This window comes from Vidua chalybeata, chromosome 15, assembly GCF_026979565.1.
Source record: "Vidua chalybeata isolate OUT-0048 chromosome 15, bVidCha1 merged haplotype, whole genome shotgun sequence".
In the NCBI taxonomy this organism is placed as follows: domain Eukaryota; kingdom Metazoa; phylum Chordata; class Aves; order Passeriformes; family Viduidae; genus Vidua; species Vidua chalybeata.
The window spans coordinates 17,989,657-18,010,615 of record NC_071544.1 but is presented as its reverse complement, the minus strand read 5'-3'; the positions used below and the strand labels follow the sequence as shown (position 1 = coordinate 18,010,615).

The 20,959-nt window shown below is 55.1% G+C and overlaps 1 protein-coding gene across 1 annotated transcript in view; it reads right to left on the bottom strand.

Moving 5' to 3' along the window:
• The window catches only part of KCTD16 (potassium channel tetramerization domain containing 16), a 62,922-nt gene extending 42,362 nt beyond the window's left edge, over positions 1–20,560 (bottom strand). The window contains exon 1 of the mRNA XM_053956349.1: positions 19,327–20,560. Within this exon, the coding sequence (XP_053812324.1) occupies positions 19,327–20,158 (832 nt within the window). The 5' untranslated portion in view covers positions 20,159–20,560. The remainder of the gene's footprint in view (positions 1–19,326) is intronic.
• Between the last annotated feature and the right edge of the window lie 399 nt (positions 20,561–20,959).

Sequence of the window (20,959 nt, the reverse complement as noted above, 5' to 3'; positions counted from 1 at the left end):
CTTTGTTCCCATCCAGCTGCCCAAAGCCGAGGGCATGGAGGAGAAAACACAGTGACAAGACAGATTTGTGCCACCCTGTATTTAACCAACACTTCCAAACCCAAGGAGACCTTCCCTTGCTGTAGAAGGCAGAACTGTTTCTGGAGGCTTTGGGTGGTCCCAGTGACACAGGTGTCACTGTGTCATGTGGCACATTGTTGGCAGGATGTGCAACGCACAGCAGCCCAGACTTCAGCCACGGAGGCTGAAAACCCAACAAAGGTCTCACTGAAGTGATTTTAGCCCCGCTGGTGGATGATGGGCTCAGCAGCCCTGGCCCTGCAGCCACACACAGGTTCATCCATTTTTCCTCAGGACCTCATCAGCTCCAAGGGCCGAGCGAGGGCTCGTCACGTGGACTCGGCTCCTCTGGGGACATATGGGACACGTCCCTGTCCTGCAGAAGGAGCCTGCCTTGTGTGAGGCTTTGTATCCAGGTGGACGTGTTCAGAGCAGCTCAGTAAAGACGTGACTCCTTGTACATCCAAACAGCTTCTGGCAAACGGTGTCGTTCTGGATTTATCAGGTGGATGGGTCTGGAGTGGCTGTGTCCCTGTGCTGGCTGGCAGGGAGCAGGACAGAGCTGGCTGTGCCAGCCCAGCCACCGAGAGCACTGCAGCACACAGCCCAGGGAAGGGCACGGCACACATAGACCAGGGCATGGCACAGCCCAGGGCAGAGCAGGGCAAGGCACACCCAGCCCAGGGCATGGCACAGCCCAGGGCAGAGCAGGGCAAGGCACACCCAGCCCAGGGCAGGGCAGGGCACACAGAGCCCAGGCACTGCAGCACACCCAGCCCAGGGCAGGGCACAGCCCAGGGCAGGGCACACCCAGCCCAGGGCACTGCAGCACACCCAGCCCAGGGCAGAGCAGGGCACACACAGCCCAGGGCATGGCACAGGGCAGGGCACAGCACACCCAGCCCAGAGCAGGGCACACCCAGCCCAAGGCACTGCAGCACACCCAGCCCAGGGCAGAGCAGGGCAGGGCACACAGAGCTCAGGGCAGGGCACAGCCCAGGGCAGGGCACAGGGCAGGGCACAGCACACAGAGCCCAGGGCAGGGCAGGGCACAGCCCAAGGCACTGCAGCACACCCAGCCCAGGCCTCCCCTTTGCATTCCCAGCTGGGAGGGGAAGCTTTGGGTTGGAGCTGCAGCCCCAGGGCCCTGCTGGAGCGCAGGGACACAGGAGTGTGGGGCTCACCCCACCAGCCCAGCCCCAGGGACAGGGCACGGGGGGAGCCCCCTTTCAGGAAAGGCTCTTGGCATTCCCCTGGCCTGGACCTTCTCTCTGCACTGGGCTCAGTGTGGCAGGTGGATCACCAGGTGCTGGCCGTGCCCACTGCTCACAGCAGCACTAACAAATACAAGCCAAGGCCTTACACAAAGCCTGCTCAAAGGAAATACAATTTTCCCCCAGAAAACATTCTTTAAGGTTTATCTTAATCTCTTCTTTTCAGTCACTGCATCCCTTGGGAATAAGCACATTAAACCACTGATGATCTGTACAAGCAAGGAAAGGCATTGCAGTGCCATTATCAATACAAACCAATTTAAAATCCTTCCAATATTTGGAGAAGAGCTACAGCACAGTTGCAAACAAAATCTCTGATCACTTTTTCAAACAATATTTAATCTGTCCTATAGCCATGGTCTGTAAGAGCTGCAACTGCAAACAAAAAATAGTATGGGACTGAGGCTGTCACTCCAGCTGAGCAAACACTTCCCAGCATCTCTGATATTCCACTTATTATTCCATTTACTTGACTCACCAAAACATACTGATGAGTATTCCTTGCAGTGGAGAAACCTGGCAGGGTCAGGTGCAGGGAATTTGGGTAGAGGAGATTCTCCCTGGCCCCAGAGTGATGGTCCACGTCACCAAGCAGCACAGAGGACACCTGGGATTCAGTTCTGCTTTCTTGGCAGACGTAGGGACGCTGATTTGAGGCCTGGCTGGACTCCAAGGCACGGAGATGGAGATGCAGAGGTGTGTGGGGAGAGCTGGGTGGGACAAGAACGGCAGGGCACGGCTGGCAGGGCGCGGGCAGGAGGGCAGTGTGTGCCCAGGGACTGTGCCAGGTCGGGGGGCTGGAGCAGCCCAGCCCCACGGGCTGTGTCAGGGAGGATCCCCCGCACTCCCTGCAGGAAAAGGAGCAGGGTGAGGCTGCTCCCTGCACCCTGCAGGAAAAGGAGCAGGGGGAGGCTGCATGCACCCTGCAGGAAAAGGAGCAGGGTGAGGCTGCTCCCTGCACCCTGCAGGAAAAGGAGCAGGGGGAGGCTGCTCCCTGCTCCCTGCAGGAAAAGGAGCAGGGGGAGGCTGCAGCTCCCTGCAGGAAAAGGAGCAGGGGGAGGCTGCAGCACCCTGCAGGAAAAGGAGCAGGGGGAGGCTGCAACCTGCACCCTGCAGGAAAAGGAGCAGGGGGAGGCTGCAGCACCCTGCAGGAAAAGGAGCAGGGTGAGGCTGCTCCCTGCACCCTGCAGGAAAAGGAGCAGGGGGAGGCTGCAGCTCCCTGCAGGAAAAGGAGCAGGGGGAGGCTGCACCCTGCAGGAAAAGGAGCAGGGGGAGGCTGCACCCTGCACCCTGCAGGAAAAGGAGCAGGGGGAGGCTGCAGCTCCCTGCAGGAAAAGGAGCAGGGGGAGGCTGCTCCCTGCTCCCTGCAGGGCCCGGGGCAGTGGGCACACCACCGGGCATGGGGCATCGGCGCTGGGGGCACAGGGAGACCCCTCCCATCCCGCAGCCCAGAGGGGCTCAGGGTTTGAAGACAAGGTTTCAAACACGGTGTGAAGTGCAAGAAGTCAATATTGCAGAGCTCTCTCGAGCCACCTGGGATAGGGGAAGATGCCCCTGCCCATGGCCTTTAAGCTTTAAGATCCCTTCCAACCCAAACCATTCAGTGACTCTATGAACCCAGCTGCTGAGTTTGGGACATCTTTCCCTTGTCCCCCTCCATCCCCACACAAGCCCAGTGTGTGAGGCCCCAGCAGCCCTGGGGACACAGGCAAAAAAAAAAAAAGATAAAAAAAAGAAAAAAACAAGAAAAAAACTGGAAAATAAAGCAAAAGCCTTTTAAGTGGGCTTGAGCCTGAGCGCAGCAGAGCTGCCCAGAGCAGGGCAGCCCCTGCCCCTCAGCCCTGCCCCTCAGCCCTGCCCCTCAGCCCTGCCCTGCCCGGCTGCTCCGAGGGAACCCGAATTAGCTCCAGCACCTCTGGCTATGGCACGGCCTTCTCGGTCAATGTCATCTTACCCGGGATAATTATGGAAAATGCTCCTTATCAGAAATAGGTGATTTGTGTGCTCCAGGGCATCCCAAAAGCCCAGCCCATCAGCTTGCCTGGCCCAGCAAGAGGGGACGTGCCAGCCCTGCGGGGACAAGGCATCTCACAGCCTCTGGAGGTGTGGGCAGGCACCCCTGAGCCTCCCTGCAGCTCTCAGCCAGCACCCTCCAAAGGCCTGCCCATCTCCACCTGTAAAAATGGCAAGGCAGGGCCGTGAGCCAGGGGGGATCAGGGTCCCCTCTGTCCCCTCAGGGCTGCATTCCCAGAGCTGCTGCATTTGAAGGGTGGCAACAGAGCCCCCAGAGCTCCGTGGGCTTTAGCAGGGAGATCTGTGATTGCACATTTGCATGCGGGAGAGAGGATGAGTAATGGCAGCAGGCACGAGGGAGGAATAAGTGATCCTGATTAGCCCACACCTGCACTGCTGCCTCTGCCCTGTCCATATGTTTGTGGGGCTTCGTGGGAGCCTTCCCTGCAGCCGTGCTCCAGGGTGGACACGGGAAATGCACCAGGCACTGGCAACAGAGAAGATGTATTGTTGCTGGCCCAGGCACTTGATCACTGTCACACCTGAGCAATGCTGGGCAGACACTTCCTCAGTGCTTCAAGCCCTGGGAAATGTTGTCTTCCCCAGCCTACAGATCTCAAACACCTCCAGCTTGTTTCAACCGCGGGGAGCTCTGGGACTCTCCTGCTCTCTGGATTGGGCTCTAAATTAAACACCAACACCAGCTGGCAGCAGCTCGCCGTGCCCAGCTGCACACAGCAAACCTGCAGGAGCAGCTCCCTGTGCCATGGCACTCCTCACCCTCCCAGGAGGTGCCACCGACTGCAGCCCCAGCAGAGACGGAGCCCAAGCACAACCCAGGCTGGCACAGGGGGCACGTGGCTGCAAGGGAGCTCCTGGGTCCCTCCCTGGCCATGTGGCACGGGACAGGGGCACCAGGCTGGAAAATGTCCACAGGGGCTTTGTGCCAAGCACTGGGGCCTTCACATGAAAATTAGTGCTGCGTGGTGGGTGTGAAATATTCAGGTGGGCATGAATAATTTGTAGCACTACATGTCTTTTCTTTCTATAAAAAATGAAACAAGCTTATAAATTATGACAAAAATACAGCCTCGTGTTTCATGGCAGTGTTAGATAAACACATCCTTACTGGTGTCAAAGTGGGCTCAGCCTGGGGTTATTCCAGTGCAGCCGAGGGCAGAAGCCTGCCCTGCCATCCTCAGCCCCAGGTGTGCCAGCCCTGCCTCGGGTGTGGAGTCAGGGAAGGGCTGGGAGCCAGTGCCAGCCCTCATGAGCCAGGGCAGGACCGAGCTGTCCTGGGCACAGTTCTTCCAGAGGAGCTTAGGCTGAGCACATGGGAACAGTAAATAAAATATAGAGAGAGGAGTTTCGGGCAGAAATTGGGCTATTTCAGTCTGTCATTCCATGGAAAAGAGATGCTGTGACTTGTACATGTGCACAGACACAAACACACTCAGGGAAAGAAGAAATGACAAGCAGAGCAGTAACAACAATAGTCAGAGAGTAATTTGTTCTTAACCTGTTCAAAATAAAAATAACTGGTGAACAAGTTCACTCCTTAGACCATCTGCATCTCATAAGCATAAGTTAAAATCCTGACACCATCTGTTCCATTGGAATTTTAATGCCTCACCAATATGCCAGCTCCCAATCCTGCAGCAAGGACAGCACCCCCTCAGCCACCAACCCTCCTGCTGGGGCTGGGCTCTGCTGGGAGGGGAGCCTGGAGCCAGCTCAGGCAAAGCAAACCAGGGGCTTCTCCTCCCCGGGCTGGGGGAAGCAGCCCCAGGCCGCCAGCAGCACCCTGGGAGCCCCCACAGCCCCGATGGAAATTTGGGCAGGACATCTGAACAGTAAAATATGAACAGAAAAAAATCCTCTGGGTGCTCATGGAATGTATTTTATTCTCCACAGCAGCATCCATTTGCCATCCTGCAGAGTCAACAGCATGTGCAGCCCTTCCAGACAGGAATCAGCCCTTCCAGAGTGGGATCAGCCCCTCCAAAGGGGGTCAGCCCTTCCAGAGGGGGATCAGCCCTTCCAGACAGGAATCAGCCCTTCCAGAGGGGGATCAGCCCTTCCAGAGGAGGGATCAGCCCTTCCAGAGTGGGATCAGCCCTTCCAGAGTGGGATCAGCCCTTCCAGACAGGGATCAGCCCTTCCAGAGGAGGGATCAGCCCCTCCAAAGGGGGATCAGCCCTTCCAGACAGGGATCAGCCCTTCCAGAGGAGGGATCAGCCCCTCCAAAGGGGGATCAGCCCTTCCAGAGGAGGGATCAGCCCTTCCAGACAGGAATCAGCCCTTCCAGAGTGGGATCAGCCCTTCCAGAGGAGGGATCAGCCCTTCCAGAGGGGGATCAGCCCTTCCAAAGGGTGATCAGCCCTTCCAGACAGGGATCAGCCCTTCCAGAGTGGGATCAGCTCCTCCAAAGGGGGATCAGCCCTTCCAGAGTGGGATCAGCCCTTCCAGACAGGGATTAGCCCTTCCAGAGTGGGATCAGCTCCTCCAAAGGGGGATCAGCCCTTCCAGAGTGGGATCAGCCCTTCCAGAGTGGGATCAGCCCCTCCAAAGGGGGATCAGCCCTTCCAGAGTGGGATCAGCCCTTCCAGAGGAGGGATCAGCCCTTCCAGAGTGGGATCAGCCCCTCCAAAGGGGGATCAGCCCTTCCAGAGTGGGATCAGCCCCTCCAAAGGGGGATCAGCCCTTCCAGACAGGGATCAGCCCCTCCAAAGGGGGATCAGCCCTTCCAGAGTGGGATCAGCCCTTCCAGACAGGAATCAGCCCTTCCAGACAGGAATCAGCCCTTCCAGAGGGGGATCAGCCCTTCCAGAGGAGGGATCAGCCCTTCCAAAGGGTGATCAGCCCTTCCAGACAGGGATCAGCCCTTCCAGAGTGGGATCAGCTCCTCCAAAGGGGGATCAGCCCTTCCAGAGTGGGATCAGCCCTTCCAGACAGGGATTAGCCCTTCCAGAGTGGGATCAGCTCCTCCAAAGGGGGATCAGCCCTTCCAGAGTGGGATCAGCCCTTCCAGAGTGGGATCAGCCCCTCCAAAGGGGGATCAGCCCTTCCAGAGTGGGATCAGCCCTTCCAGAGGAGGGATCAGCCCTTCCAGAGTGGGATCAGCCCCTCCAAAGGGGGATCAGCCCTTCCAGAGTGGGATCAGCCCCTCCAAAGGGGGATCAGCCCTTCCAGACAGGGATCAGCCCCTCCAAAGGGGGATCAGCCCTTCCAGAGGAGGGATCAGCCCTTCCAGAGTGGGATCAGCCCCTCCAAAGGGGGATCAGCCCTTCCAGACAGGGATCAGCCCCTCCAAAGGGGGATCAGCCCTTCCAGAGTGGGATCAGCCCTTCCAGACAGGGATCAGCCCCTCCAAAGGGGGATCAGCCCTTCCAGCAGAGCTCGGCCCTTGCCATGGTGCAGGTCCAGGCCCCTGGCACCCCCTGTGCCCTGTGCTGGCCACGGAGGTGGCAGTGACTGCCCAGCCCCTCTGCTCCTCTGCCTGGCACCAGCCACACTCACCTCCCTGCCACACAGATGCTGAGATCCCAGCCAGAGCCAGAGCGGCTGCTATTGTGAAATCAGTTACAAGTTTGGATTCAATGGCAAAAAAATGTCCTGTGAAGTGTCTAAAAAAACCTACTTTGCTAAATTAGCCAAGTAAGATTTATCCCATCTTTTAATTAATCATCACTAGAGAGGCTGTTGAAAGTCTTTGCATATTTTTTATTGGTCCTAGTGGGAAGAAATCCATTTTAAAATGGAAATTAATATAATATCTGCATGGCCTTCTTCAGTGATTTTTTTTTTTTTTTTTGCTTAGCAATATTGTAGAGTTACAAACCATACATCATGTCCTGCGCTGCTCAGAATCAATTTCTTCACAGAGGAAAACCAGAAATGTGCTCCCTCACCACTGCAGGATATAAAGTGAATGAAGCTGAGGGAGGGAAGAAAGGCTGAACACAACCAAGCAAGTAAATCTTACAGACGTAGCCCATATCCATTTTTTCCTGATCAATGGAACTCTGTAGGCATGTTCACAAAATTTAATTAAGTTCTGTTCCCCAAGAAATCTATGTGCAATGTTTCCCTGCAATTATTTATTTACTGTCTGCCATGTAGCTTTTAGCTTTCCTCGGGAGAATGCTGGATTTCTGCTGCATTTCCATCAGCAGAGGCTGCTTCCAAAGGGTCTGGGGGAGGGTTTGCTCTTCCCTCTCTGGCTGTGGGTTGATTGTCTTCTTGCAAAGGAAATCTGTGGATGCTTTTAGACACGCTTGAGTTTCACAGAGTCACAGAGCCAAGGATGGGCTGGGCTGGAAGGGACCTGAAAGCCCACCCAGTGCCACCCCTGCCGTGGGCAGGCGCTGGAAGGGCACGGCCAGGTCTCCCTGAAGCTTCTCTGCTCCAGGCTGGAATCCTGATGGTGTTTGTTCCACAGCCGTGAGCAAAAGCAGGAAAAGCAGCGTTCAGCTGGAGCCCAGGCTGCTGTGCTGCCAGCCAGGGATGCTGTGGGAGCCGGGGCTCTGCTGCCCGCAGCCAGGCTCGCTTTGATCCCCAGGCTGTGCTTGCTGGACCCACAGACTCGAGGCGCTGTGCTCCTGCAGGGACTCTGCAGGGCCTGGCAGAGCGTGCAGCAGGCACTGACGGGGATGGGAACCATCCCGTGACAGGAGCAGAGCAGCCTCAGGCAGCCCCGCGCCCCCCGGCTTCTCTGCAGGGACCAGAGAGGCTGAGGGATGCTCAGGGAGAGGTGGGCAGATCTGTCATCCTCCCACACGAGCTGCCAACGTGCCACCTGCCTCGCTGCAGCCTGCCGGGGACACGTGGGCTGCTGCTGGAGGGGAGGGAGGCAATTATTGACACTTTCAAATGGATCAGCTCCAGTCCCTCGCGTTTCAGCACACCAAGGATTACCCGGGCTTCTCAAACCCAGAAAAGTCGTATAAAGCGAGCACTGATTCTTCCTAGGCACAAGTCAAGGATTTTGGAGATTTAGAAATGGAAATAAGATAGAGCAGGGTTTGGTCCTCCCCATCAGTGACCTCCACTAGATCTGGGACCGGGGTTCCCCCAGCCCTGGAGATGTCACTGAGTTGTGAAAATTCTTCCCACACACCAAACTTAAACGAACTTTTCAATCCCTCTGCATGAAAAGGCACCTCTTGACTTCTGCCTTCACCTACAGGACTCTAAACAGCAGATTCCTTAATCAAGTCTTTACCAGTGAAAGCATTTTTATCAGCATTCTTATTTAAATATTCTTTGTCTACGCAAGGGAAGGCAAAGAAGGTTTCTGTCTGCAGACTCTGCTCTGAGGGAAGGGAATGATTTAATCCTCACGTAATGCAAGGGCATTGACTTGAGAGAGCAGAGGGTTTGTTCTCCTGAATGCTCACAAATTAATGAAATCAACAATACCTGGAAACTGCTCTTCTCCCAGCTAGAAAGGAGAGGTTTTGCCTCCTGGTAATTGTGGCTGTGCCAGGGAGGGCGAAGCCACCCATGGGCTGCACGTGGGCTGGGTTAAACGGTGCCCAAGGGAACTCCTCAGGCCCTGGGGACAAAACCTCTCTCACTCGAGGCTGTGGCTCAAGAGGTGATGGCAGGACTGGGACAAAGCCATGGTGTGCAGTGCTGGCAGCAGGGGTCAGGCAGAGCACTGGGCTTGAAGCAGGGCAGGGCAGTGCCCGTCCCTGTGCTGGCACTGCTGGGGCACCTCCAGGGCTGGGGCAGCTCTGGAGAGCCCTGGAGGGGCTGGGGCATGGTCAGGGCAGGGAACGGAGCTGGGAAGGGGCTGGAGAGTTCCTGAGGGAGCTGGGAAGGGGCTGAGCCTGGAGAAAAGGAGGCTCAGGGGGCCCTCCTGGCTCTGCACAGCTCCTGCCAGGAGGGGACAGCCGGGGGGGTCGGGCTCTGCTCCCAGGGAACAGGGACAGGAGGAGAGGGAACGGCCTCAGGCTGGGCCAGGGCAGGCTCAGGGTGGACAACAGCAGGAATTTCCCCATGGAAAGGGTGCTCAGGCCCTGGAACTGCCCAGGGAGGTTTGGATCCCCATCCCTGGAGCGTCCAAGGAAGGGCTGGAGGTGGCACTCGGTGCTCTGGGCTGGGGACACGGTGGGGAACAGGCACAGCTGGGACTCAGGGCTCTGGGAGGGCTTTCCCAGCCTCAGGGATCCCGGGATTCTGGGTCTCTGTGACAGCATGTCATGGCCAAACTCCTGAGGCAGGAGGAACCCAACTTCCAGGAACTTTTCAGCAACATTTTTCCGACAGTGACCTCCCAAGGAAGCCCAGCTGCACTTAAGCAAAGCACATGAAATATATTCCCTGTGTCACGACGAGAGATTCACCACGGCAGCCTTTCCAATTAGCCAGCCCCCGTGGGAGCACACACTGCCAGGGCAGAGCTGCACAAATGCTGGGCCAGTCTGCACTGGGGGAGCTGCTGCAGCTCTGCTGGGCTCAGCACAGCTCCTGCCATTAACCCGAGCTCCTCAGAGCTGCTCTTCTGACTCCAAAAAAACATCTACAAGAAGAGGCATCAATAATATAATAAATGGCATTATTTATGCATAAAAATGATGCTACCACTGACCGCCACTGGACCATTAATTCAGAAAAAGAATTCCCTCTGCAGTTCCACAGGAGGGAAATGGTCATTTATTTTCCCCACAATTATGCTGCAACATCAAACCAAAGGAAAAAGCACCAGGCAGCCCCTTGAGGCCCAGATCCCTGCACTGACCGATGGTCAGGAGAGAAAACCAAAGAAAGCCAAAGCCAACATACTTTTAGAACAAGCAGTTACTCCTCAAATTCCTTTTTATGGACTTTGGCATGTTAGAACAAGGGGGTTTGAGATCTTCATGAGGCACCTCAGTGTTTTCTACACTCTCCTGCCACGTGACAACACTCTGAGGCAATGGCACTGTGGGAGAAAATTCTGTTCCAGCTGTCTGTGAAAGCCCCATCACGGGTCCTGGTGGTAGATTTAGTGTAAGTGGTGGTCAAAAATCACATTTTTACAGGAGCATCAGAGGGCAGGTTTGCAATAAGCCATGTTCACCTCCCTGCCTCGGGAGCAGCCTCTGAGATCCTTCGTGGGACCAGGGCTGGACTTGCCCACACCAGTGAAAGCTCTGAGCTGAGGGAAATCCAGTGACATTCCCTCTGCAGGAGCACAAACACCTTCCCAAGCTCTCTGGTGGTGTGGTCTTTCCTTACTCAAGCTTTGCTTGGAGCTTTTGGCTTTGGAAATATTTGAAGTGCAAAATTCAGTCAAAATCAGCATGTTCCACTGGGTTCTATTTCAGCCTGATTTAATTCCACTGTAAAAATACACTCTGATTCAGATTGATGGAAATTCAATCTGAAGCCCTGAAATGAGTCTCCTCCAAAATATGCAGAGAGGATTTTTCTCTAAACTTGACTTTGAGGGCCTGGCCGAAGCCTGAAGCCAGGAGGGCAGTGCTGGCTCTGTTCCCAGCTGCAGCCCCTGCTCAGATCCAGAGTGGGAGCACCCCTCAGGCTGCTGCTCCCTCCAGACTCTTCTAGGAGCCCTCCCCAAAGCTCAGGATCGTTCTCCTCCTTGGAATTTAGTGTCTGGGGGTGTTGTACTCGCTTTCCGAAGGCACAGCAGGATTTCCAGGGTGGACTGCAAAGCAGGATGGCCGCAGTTCTCCTCACTTTGTTTCTGGTAGAGGAATTTTTTAGCTGCCCTCACAGCTAATCAATGAGCTCCTGGAAATCGTTAATCACGTCGTTAGGAGAGTCAGAGGCAGTGCAGGGGAATTTGTAACTCAAGAGATGTATGAACAGCTCCTGGATGGGAAGGACATTAGTGAGTGAGAGCGAGGGGTCACCAGGGTCAGCCTCCAATTGACCAATTTACATTTATGGGCATTTCAACTCAGCTTGGACCAGCCACTGAAATGCAAAGCAATCCGAACAGCTCCGGACTTCTTCTCTCCTTCAAACACCATTAGACAGCTGACTTAGCGAGCCACTTTGGGAAAACTGAGGGAGACAGCCCAGGCAGGGCTCTGCTGGGCATTCGCTATTTCATTTACTCAGCCCCTGCTAGCAGGGATAAAGCCAAGGGACAATCACTCCAAGGGACATTTGTTCCAGAAGGCACAGAGCCGTGGAGCCATGGAATGGTTTGGGTTGGAAGCCCTGTCACTCCACGCCCTGCTAAAAGGAGGAGGAAGCCCAGAGAGGCTGGGAAGGCTCAGTCAGGTCCCTGAGCCCGGGACCACGCCAGGCTCCTGCACTGAGCCAGGACGGGGCTCCTGTAGCACACCCGAGTCCTCAGAGATGAGCCCAGAGGGATTCCAGGTGCTCAGCACCTCCCAGATCATCCCCACACCACCCTCCCCACTGAGCAGATCTGCAGCTTCAGCTCCTCTGCTCCTCAAGCACTGGGAGCAGCATTAGGAGGCCCAATAATGGCAGCAATGTTTGAGTGTATTCCAGAATTTACTTGAGTACATCTGAAAGCAGCAGGGGAATCACTGCCACAGGATTCTTGGTTCTGGCCAGCTCAGGCAGCATTGCACCTCGGTGACAACTGAAGTGATTCCACCAAGCCTAAAGCACTTTAGTCTATTTTCTTCCTTCATAAAAAATACAATTTTGAGCAAGGAAGCTCAAAGAAAAAAGGGTTCTTCTTTCTGTGTGCAAAGATGTAATTTAGATTTTGCCTCGTGTCTCTGTATTTATTGTATGTTCGCCTTGAACTTGAAAAGCCGAAAAAAAAAAAAAGGGAGAAACTGAGAAAATATTGTGGTTACAAAATTACACAAATCCAGGATGGCTGGACAGAAAAAAACTCAACCTGCTGCAAGGAACTGTTTGTCTGTGTGCACAATATGTTGCTGGTATTTACTGAGCGGCGAATGTCGGGTTGTGTTTTCTCATTTACGCTCCTTCACTCTCTCTGATTCTGCTTTCCTGAGACCCGCAGCTACATTTCAGCAAGCTCTGGAGAAGGCCAGGCCTGGCCAGGCTGAAGGAGCTGCCCAGGGGGGCTGCCAGGAGCCGTTCTGCCCCTGCCCGGGCCCGGGGCCAGGACTGCCATGCGGGCCAGCAGAGCAGGCATTGCCCGTGCCCACAGCCCGCCTGGCACGCCGCTGCTCCCGGCACAGCACACCCTGCTCTGTCCCAGCTGGGGCTGCGGGGCCTCGTGTGCTGCTCCAGGCACACGGCCAGCTCCAGGCTGCGCTTTCAAACACACTGATTCTTGTTTTTCGCCCCCCTCCGAATGCCAGCTCTCCTTGGTGAATCCGTGAGCCATTACGCTCTTTCTCTGGATCACGGAGCAGCAGCAGCAGCACTGCAGGTGCCAGGGGAGGCCGTGCCTCCCGTCCCCCCGCTGGCCCTGTGGCAGCTCTGGGGACAGCGGGATGTGCCCACGGCCGTGCCCACGGCCAGGCCCTGGCCCCAGCGGCCCCACGGGAGTGTTCCCAGTGCCCCTGGCACGCTGCCCTCCTGGCACCTTGGGAGGAGAGGGAAAGCACAGACTGCGGGCCACAGCCCGCTCAGCACGTCTGCAGGCAGTGCTGATTGATCTGCTCACCCACAGAGCCCCTTCCTTCCCCCAGAGCCACGGGACACAGGGACAGAGGGACAGAGGGACACAGGGACACAGGGACACAGGGACACAGGGACACAGGGACAGAGGGACAGAGGGACAGAGGGACACAGGGACACAGGGACACGGGGACACGGGGACACAGGGACAGAGGGACAGAGGGACACAGGGACACAGGGACACAGGGACAGAGGGACAAAGGGACAGAGGGACACAGGGACACAGGGACACGGGGACACAGGGACACAGGGACAGAGGGACAGAGGGACAGAGGGACACAGGGACAGAGGGACACAGGGACAGAGGGACAAAGGGACAGAGGGACACAGGGACACAGGGACACGGGGACACAGGGACACAGGGACAGAGGGACAGAGGGACAGAGGGACACAGGGACACAGGGACACAGGGACAGAGGGACAAAGGGACAGAGGGACACAGGGACACAGGGACACGGGGACACAGGGACACAGGGACAGAGGGACAGAGGGACAGAGGGACACAGGGACAGAGGGACAGAGGGACACAGGGACACAGGGACACAGGGACAGAGGGGACACAGGGACACAGGGACACAGGGACACAGGGACAGAGGGACAGAGGGACACAGGGACAGAGAGACAGACAGAGGGACAGAGGGACAGAGAGACAGAGGGACACAGGGACAGAGGGACAGAGGGACAGAGGGACACAGGGACAGAGGGACACAGGGACAGAGAGACAGAGAGACAGAGGGACAGAGGGACAGAGGGATAGAGGGACACAGGGACACAGGGACACAGGGACAGAGAGACAGAGGGACAGAGGGACACAGGGACACAGGGACAGAGGGACAGAGAGACAGAGGGACAGAGGGACAGAGGGACACAGGGACACAGGGACAGAGGGACAGAGAGACAGAGAGACAGAGGGGACACAGGGACAGAGGGGCACAGGGACAGAGGGACACAGGGACACATGGACACAGGGACACACGGACACAGGGACAGAGGGACACAGGGACACAGGGACACAGGGACAGAGGGACACAGGGACAAGGCTCGAGCCTGCCTGGCTGCTGTGCAGCTGCTGGGACAGGGGGTCGCTCCCATGCCCACGAGGTGCTTGGAGCAGGGGCACAGATGTGGACAGAAACACGGCAGTCCCTGAGGGTCACACCCAAGGGTCAGTGAGGGCTGGGCAGGGACAGGCCAGGAGCCAAAGCCATCCTTGCTGCCTCCTCAACACCACTTTCTGTGGATTGTTAGAACCAACTCTGAGCCCTAAATCCAACCGACTCTTTCACCAAGTTTTGCTTTGCTCGCTCACCGAGCAGCAGATTCGTGGCCTAATCTGACAATCAGATTTGACACAACTGGTTTCTAATAAGTAACAGCATTTCTCATCTACGGCATAACTCGAACCAACAACTCTGCAGGTTTTTCAGTCTGCCCTGACAATCTGGGAGAGCAAAAAGGCTTGGAGCAAGGTCCTTCAGCCATGAAGAGACTGACAGACCTGGCTGGCTGCAGCCCCACCACCTGCAGATGATCATCCTGGTGAGAGGGTTTGCTTTGGCAAGAGGAACCAGAGGCACCAGTGATGACAATAATTACCTGGAAACAGAAACATCTCCTGTCAGCGGGGAAGAAGCTTGCATTATTCATTGGATCAGACTTCATTTTGCTCACTTTGGGGTCATTTTGATCTTCCCTGATTTGAAATCAGACAGAAGCAGCTCCTGGATCATGTGACAGTATTGGTTTAAGGAGAACTGGGTGATGTTCCTCTCCCATATCTTGCCCGTTTGACAGCACAGCTGTGGGTGTCACTGTGCAAAGGCTGCTCCGTTTTGTGAGGCAAATTTCTGCCACACAATGAATTTATGAGTCAGTGGTAGGCACATCAGTATGGGATCCTTCAGCTCAGTCACACATGCACAGTGACAGGCCCCAGCTGGCTGCAGCAGTCCCAAGTGGATCCTCTTGTAAAACAGACACCAGGATTATCCCAGGGAACGGTGTCCAATGGACAGGCATCGGGGAATATCGCCTGACATTTCTTCTTCCTCCTCCTGCACGTCCCCACCCAAGAGGATTCATCTGTTTATCCCAGGATGCTCTGAAGCCTAGCTCACAAACACCTCTGCTCATCAGCCTCCTGCCAGCAGCTGCAAGGCACAGCTGGCCAGCTCCTGCACAGAGCAAGGTGAGGCCCCAGCATCCCCAGGGAGCGAGGGAGCCAGCACAGGCCTGCGGGAGCATCACTCATCCACTTTTGGCTTTCAGAGCCACGGCACCAGCAACGTCTCACATTTCCTCTGCACATCTGCAACCACACCTGGGCTGCTCCCTGGGTGCAGCTGTGAAGGGGCCAAATCACACCAACCCTCCTGACTGTCAGCCCTTCTCAGAGAGAGAAGGGGCAGGGCTCCAGGGTGCTGGGGCAACAGCCACGTGAGATGGGGCCGACAGGCAGTTTTATGCCGTGCCATGCCGTGCCGTGCCATGCCATGCCATGCCATGCCATGCCATGCCATGCCATGCCATGCCATGTTGTAGATGTCAGCGAACCCAATGGGAAGAATGATGATGTCTAACTCCATTTCAGAAGGCTGAATGATTGCTTTATTATAATTATGTTATAATACATTAATATGCTATATAAAAGAGGATACTAAATATTGCATGCTACTTTCTCTAACTATCATATCTAACTAACTCACAACTTGTGACCCTGCTCTCCAGAGCCCAGACACAGGTGGATCCGACTGGCTGTCAGGACCAAACAATCCACCATGGTCCAACCAAGCGCTCACTCAGGGTAAACAATTCTCCAAACACATTCCACAAGAGAAAAACAAGGAGCAGAAATAGAAATTGTTTTCTCTTTCATTTCTCTCTGTGCACCTCAATAAAAAATCCTGAGAGAGAGGGAAATGTGCTTGCCACAATGCCATGCCATGCCGTGCCGTGCCGTGCCATGCCTGGCCGTACCCCTGAGGTCCCAGCTGCCCCGCAGGCGCAGGCACACACATCCCGCTGTGCCACGGCGCTGCTGGCAGAAGCTCAGGCCCTGTCCCTTCCCACCCTGCTGTTCTGCCCTCCTGGCAGTCCCAGCAGCCACGTGCAGGGTGTCACTCCCCGTGCTGGCCAGGATGGGGCCAGGCTATGGAGGGCTGAGCCAGCCCGGCTGCTGTCACAGCCCCTGTCCCCAGCACCACCGTCACCAGGTGCTCGAGTGCACACTTTCAGTTCATCACGTTAGAAAGGCTGCAAACAAGTGAAATGAAGACCCAAGCAGAGGCTGTTCACTCTCTTAAAAAATGAGAGCATTTGGAGGTGAAGTTTTACTTTAAGATTGTTAAAGCAATAGTGGGGGAGAAACCACAAAATGGTTCTGGTCAGAAATCCAGCCATAGCCAGTAGAAAATTTAAGGAAATGCCTTTGCTGTAGGAGAAACCAGAGGGAAAGGAAATGCATGAGCAGCCCCTCAGCTCTCACCCCGCTCCCCTCCTGCGAGCAGGAGCCTGGCAGTGCCCCGTGCCCACCCCCGTGCCACCCCTGCAGGAGCTGTGTGCCACAGAACTGCCCAGGGGTGGCCCCGCTGGCCCATCCCAGCCTGCCTCAAGCCCTGCCGTGCCTCGGCCCATTTGGGGCTGGCTGGAGCCTGGCTGTGCCCCTGATGTCCCCACACCTGGCCAGGCTCTCCTCAGCCTCAGCTCGGGGCTGGCAGTGCCAGGCTCGCCCTGCAGGGCTCATTTCGGGGAAGCCTCCCCCACGGGGAGCTCTCTCTCTCTCACACACCCCTAAGAGCACCGAGATGGGCCCGCAGGGATGAAGGGCCATGCAATATTGATGGTGCAGTGCTTTGCCAGCACACACTGTACCCGTGTGAGAGCTGCTCAGCTCACACCCCCACCGGTCCATCTCAGCCCCTTTCAGATGGATTTGCACATGAAAAATGCTCTTTATCTTCGTGCCAGCCACAGGCATTTACCCTCCCAATGGTATTTGGAGCATACAATGTATTTGGTGTATTGAAACACCATTCCTCCCTGTATTCTTCCTTCTTTGGAACTAATCATCCATTTCCAGCTGGGAAGATTCCCTCCAACAGGCCTTTCACTGCAGTTCCTGAGCAGCCCTGCAAAGACCACCTCTGCCTCTGCCTCCCCAGCAGTGTTGGACATCTCCCAGGCTCAGGGCCATTAACCTGCTCACAGCAGCTTGATGGATTACTGCTTGCATAGACACAGCTGGCAGCATCTAAAGAAATAATTATGGCTCAGCAGCTGCAGAGGAGATGCCATGTTCCACTGCAAAGCCAGATGCCAGTTTTATTGGTCCTCAAAGTTTCAGATGAAATGGCTTTGGGACAATGGGAATGGAATTATTTCAGGAGGTTTGGAGAGGGAGTTCCTTTGCTGCAGGTGAGTTGTGGAGCCTGCTGTCAGGTGCATCAGCTGCAGCCAGCCCTGAGTGTGGGGCCAGGGAAGATCCGCAGCCAGAGCTCCATGGCAGCAGCACCAGCACCGGGCAGAACCGAACCACTCGGGTTGGGACAAGAAAGGGTCATTTGGCACCACAGCCACGGCTTTGGCTTTTACCTGGGCAAGGACCCTCTGAAAAATCCACCTCTGAAACTGTATCGGTGTCAAAACCCCACAAAACCAATCAGAGCCAAATCCAAAGCCTGCTGAAATGGATAGGAATCTTTCCAGGAACTTCAACTGGATTTAACTGATGAGAGAAGATTTTGTGACACCTGCTATGGACTTTCATTCTCCAAAATTTACACAGTGCCTCTCCTCTTGGTCCCTACCCTGGCTGTAGTGATGTGGGAGCAGTGAGCAATCCTTTAAGGTAAAAGTTTGAGAAATATGAAAATTAGGAGTCTGTTTTGCTAATTCAGGGAAAGCCTATGTTCATCCTCTCTTCAATTAGCAGACATCATTGTGCCTATAAAGAACTTATATTTTTTCCTTATTTTAAATATAAATGCCAGCACAATTTTTCTAATCCATTCCTTTACCTACATCAAGTCTCCTCCTAAAACTTGTACAAGACACTGTAATTTCAAGCAGAAGCTTCTTAATAACACAAATCATCTATCCCTGTTGGAATATAAGCGGATCCATGACCTTAGAACTATTTTGCTAAGAAATCCAGCTAGAAAACTAATTTTAAGTAAATCTACAGATGTCAAAAACCCAGATGGCTTTTCAGGATGCTAACTTAAGCTTCATTGCATAAGCAGATTAGGGCTGCTTGTTGAGCCCCACACAAGAGTAGATGGCACCGAATCCACGGAATTACACCCAAACTGTTCCCTTCCTGATGCATCCTCCATCAAAAACTTCTGTCAGCTCCGCATGCCAGGAGCCTGCTCACTGTGAGCACCACACCCAGGGTGGCAGCTCTGCATTCTCCCTCTGTCTCTCTATCCCTCTGTCCCTCTGTCCCTCTGTCCCTCTGCCCCTCTGTCCCTCTGCCCCAAGGCCACCAGCCAAAGCAGCAGCTGGCTACACTGATGGACAGGGCAATTGTTCCACCCTTCATCCTCCTCAAATGAAAATGGAGGCAAACAGCCTCACGAACCTCTCAAATGTTTCGGCACAGCAGACGTGCAATGATTCTCTGGTACAGACTCGTGGATCCAGATTACCCCGGTGTTACCATTGGTAACCAGCCTGTCCCTGGGTACCAGCGCTGAAGTTAATGAACCCTTGAGCACTCCAGCTCCGAGCAGCGAGCAGCGTGGGTCCTGCGGGAAGCAGGGCACACTCCTCCTGGAGAGGACACTCGCTTTTCCACGGGCGTGTTGTGTAACAAGGCCCAGCCCCTGCCCCTCTCTGCTCCGAGCCCTCATTCCAGAGCACAGCAGCAGCCTCTGAGAGGAGGGCCCCGCTGAAATGCGGCCAGAGGGATGGAATTGTGTTTTCCCCTCCCTGCGTGGAAGCGTGTCAGGGCTGCTGACAGATGGCTCGGCTGCCTGTGCCTGATGATTACCAAGCCTCTATTACCTTTGCAAAGTGAATCCCAGTCGAAGGTTTTTTTGTAATGAATTTCGCAGTGTTCGCACCCTCGGTTTGTGTCCCACACGTCCCGGGAAGCGTGCTAGGCACTCGGGCGCTGATTTACAGCGCCGGAGGCACCGCGTCCTCCGGGCACGGGCACGGCGCTTTCGGCAGTCTGTGCTGCCACCTAGCCAGGCCCGGCCCGGCGAGCGCAGCCCCGCTTCACCTCCGCAGCTCGCACGGAAAGGTGTCCCCGCGGCTCTGAAGACAGCCCGAGCCGGGGCGGGCACGGGAGCCGGCGCTGCCCGCGCTGCGGGAACGCTCGGTCGGCGGCAGGGAGCAGCCGGAGCTCGGCGCTCCCCCCCCCCCCCGCGCAGCTGGTACTTACGGTAGAAGACATATTCGGTGTAGCTGGACCAGACCTTGTCGTCTGTGTACTGGTTGACGAAGGAAGCCGTCACTGAGGAGTTACAGGCCACCATGTGGAATCCACACTCGGACAACATGTCAAAAGCCCTCTCCAGGTGCTTGAACTTGAGATAAAACCTGGAGGTGTACCTTTCTGGAGCCCTGTCCGGGTCTCTGCTTTCATTCAAACTTTCTCCAAAAACCTCTTTGACCAAAGAAATCCTTCCACAAACCAAAATCCTTGGGACCCTCCTGAATTTGGCATCTGCTTGGCTCTCCCTGCCAATGGTGCAGGAGCCACGGTAGCCGATGGTGATGAATCCCCACTTGCGGTCCGGCGGTAGGAGCGACGAGGGGGGGCATATTCTCGTGTCACTGCCCTGGGACACCTCTTCGTAGTCGCTGTGGCAATAATCGTCGGGGCTTTGCTTGTTGTCGTCGGGAGTCAGGAGCTTGACCAAGTCCGGGAGCTGGAAGTACTCAGCCTCCCTCTTGAGCCTTCCCTTCTCTGGGAAGTGGTCGGGCAGAACCACTTGCTTGTCCCTGAGATAGTCCAGAATATAGCGGAAAAGGAAACCATCTCTGTCGATGAAGAATCTTCCCTTGGAGTCCTTGGCCAGATCGTTGGCTGTGTCTCTCTTTGGGGTGAACATTTTCCAGAGCAGGGAGTGAGGGGTGCCAACCAAGGTGGAGTGGCGAGTGAAGTAAACCTGGCCGCCCACGTTGAGCTCCACCACCTCGGGGAAGGAGTGCAGCCCCGTCCCCTGCTCCCGAGAAGGAAGGTAAGTCCTGCAGTTGCCACTCAGAGCCATTGTAGTTTAAACTGGAAATCAGCAGCACGGAGAAGCAGGACTATCAATCACATCAGAGGGTAGAATAAAGCTCCCAACATTAAGAAGAAACAAGGCGGAAATGAGAAGCGAGAAAATAAAAGTAGCCAAAAGGATTGTTTAAAAGAAAATTGTCCATGTGGCAGAAGTGGTTTATACACTGAGCCACGGAGGCTGGAGGCTGGAGAGCAATCACCTCATGACATGCAATCACATCATCAGATCTTCCAGCAAAGCCATCAAAATCAAGGTCAAGCCAAGTCTATGGTCATTCACAGGTCTGTGAAAAGGGAAAACAAAACAAGGCACAAATTACTCTTCCAAGCATCACATCTGCAGCAACAGAGAAAAGCAGAGCAGTTTGCAGAGCCAAGCTAAATCTGTTAAATAGGTCTCTTTTTTTTTGGCAAGTTCTACACTTCTATTTCACAAGTATTCATCAATGGAAGGGCTACATATGACTTCACTGTTTAAAAGAAACGGCATACTTCAACTTTAAAGAAACATCTAAATTAGACATGCACATGAGGGAACAAGAACGGGGACTCTTACCTTGGTAACAATTAATGCATAGCTCTTGCAAAGAAAACCAAAATGTCAAGACACTCAGAACACACATACAGGCACACAGGGTCCGGGTAGTGTGAATCCAATCCAGCAAGGGACAGCAAAGGCAACAGAAGTGCTCTTAGCATCATCCGCGGAGGTCTCGAGTGTTAAACCGAGTCACAGGGAAGTTAACCGTGGCGGGTGATGAGGAAACCAGTACATGCAGCACGGCGG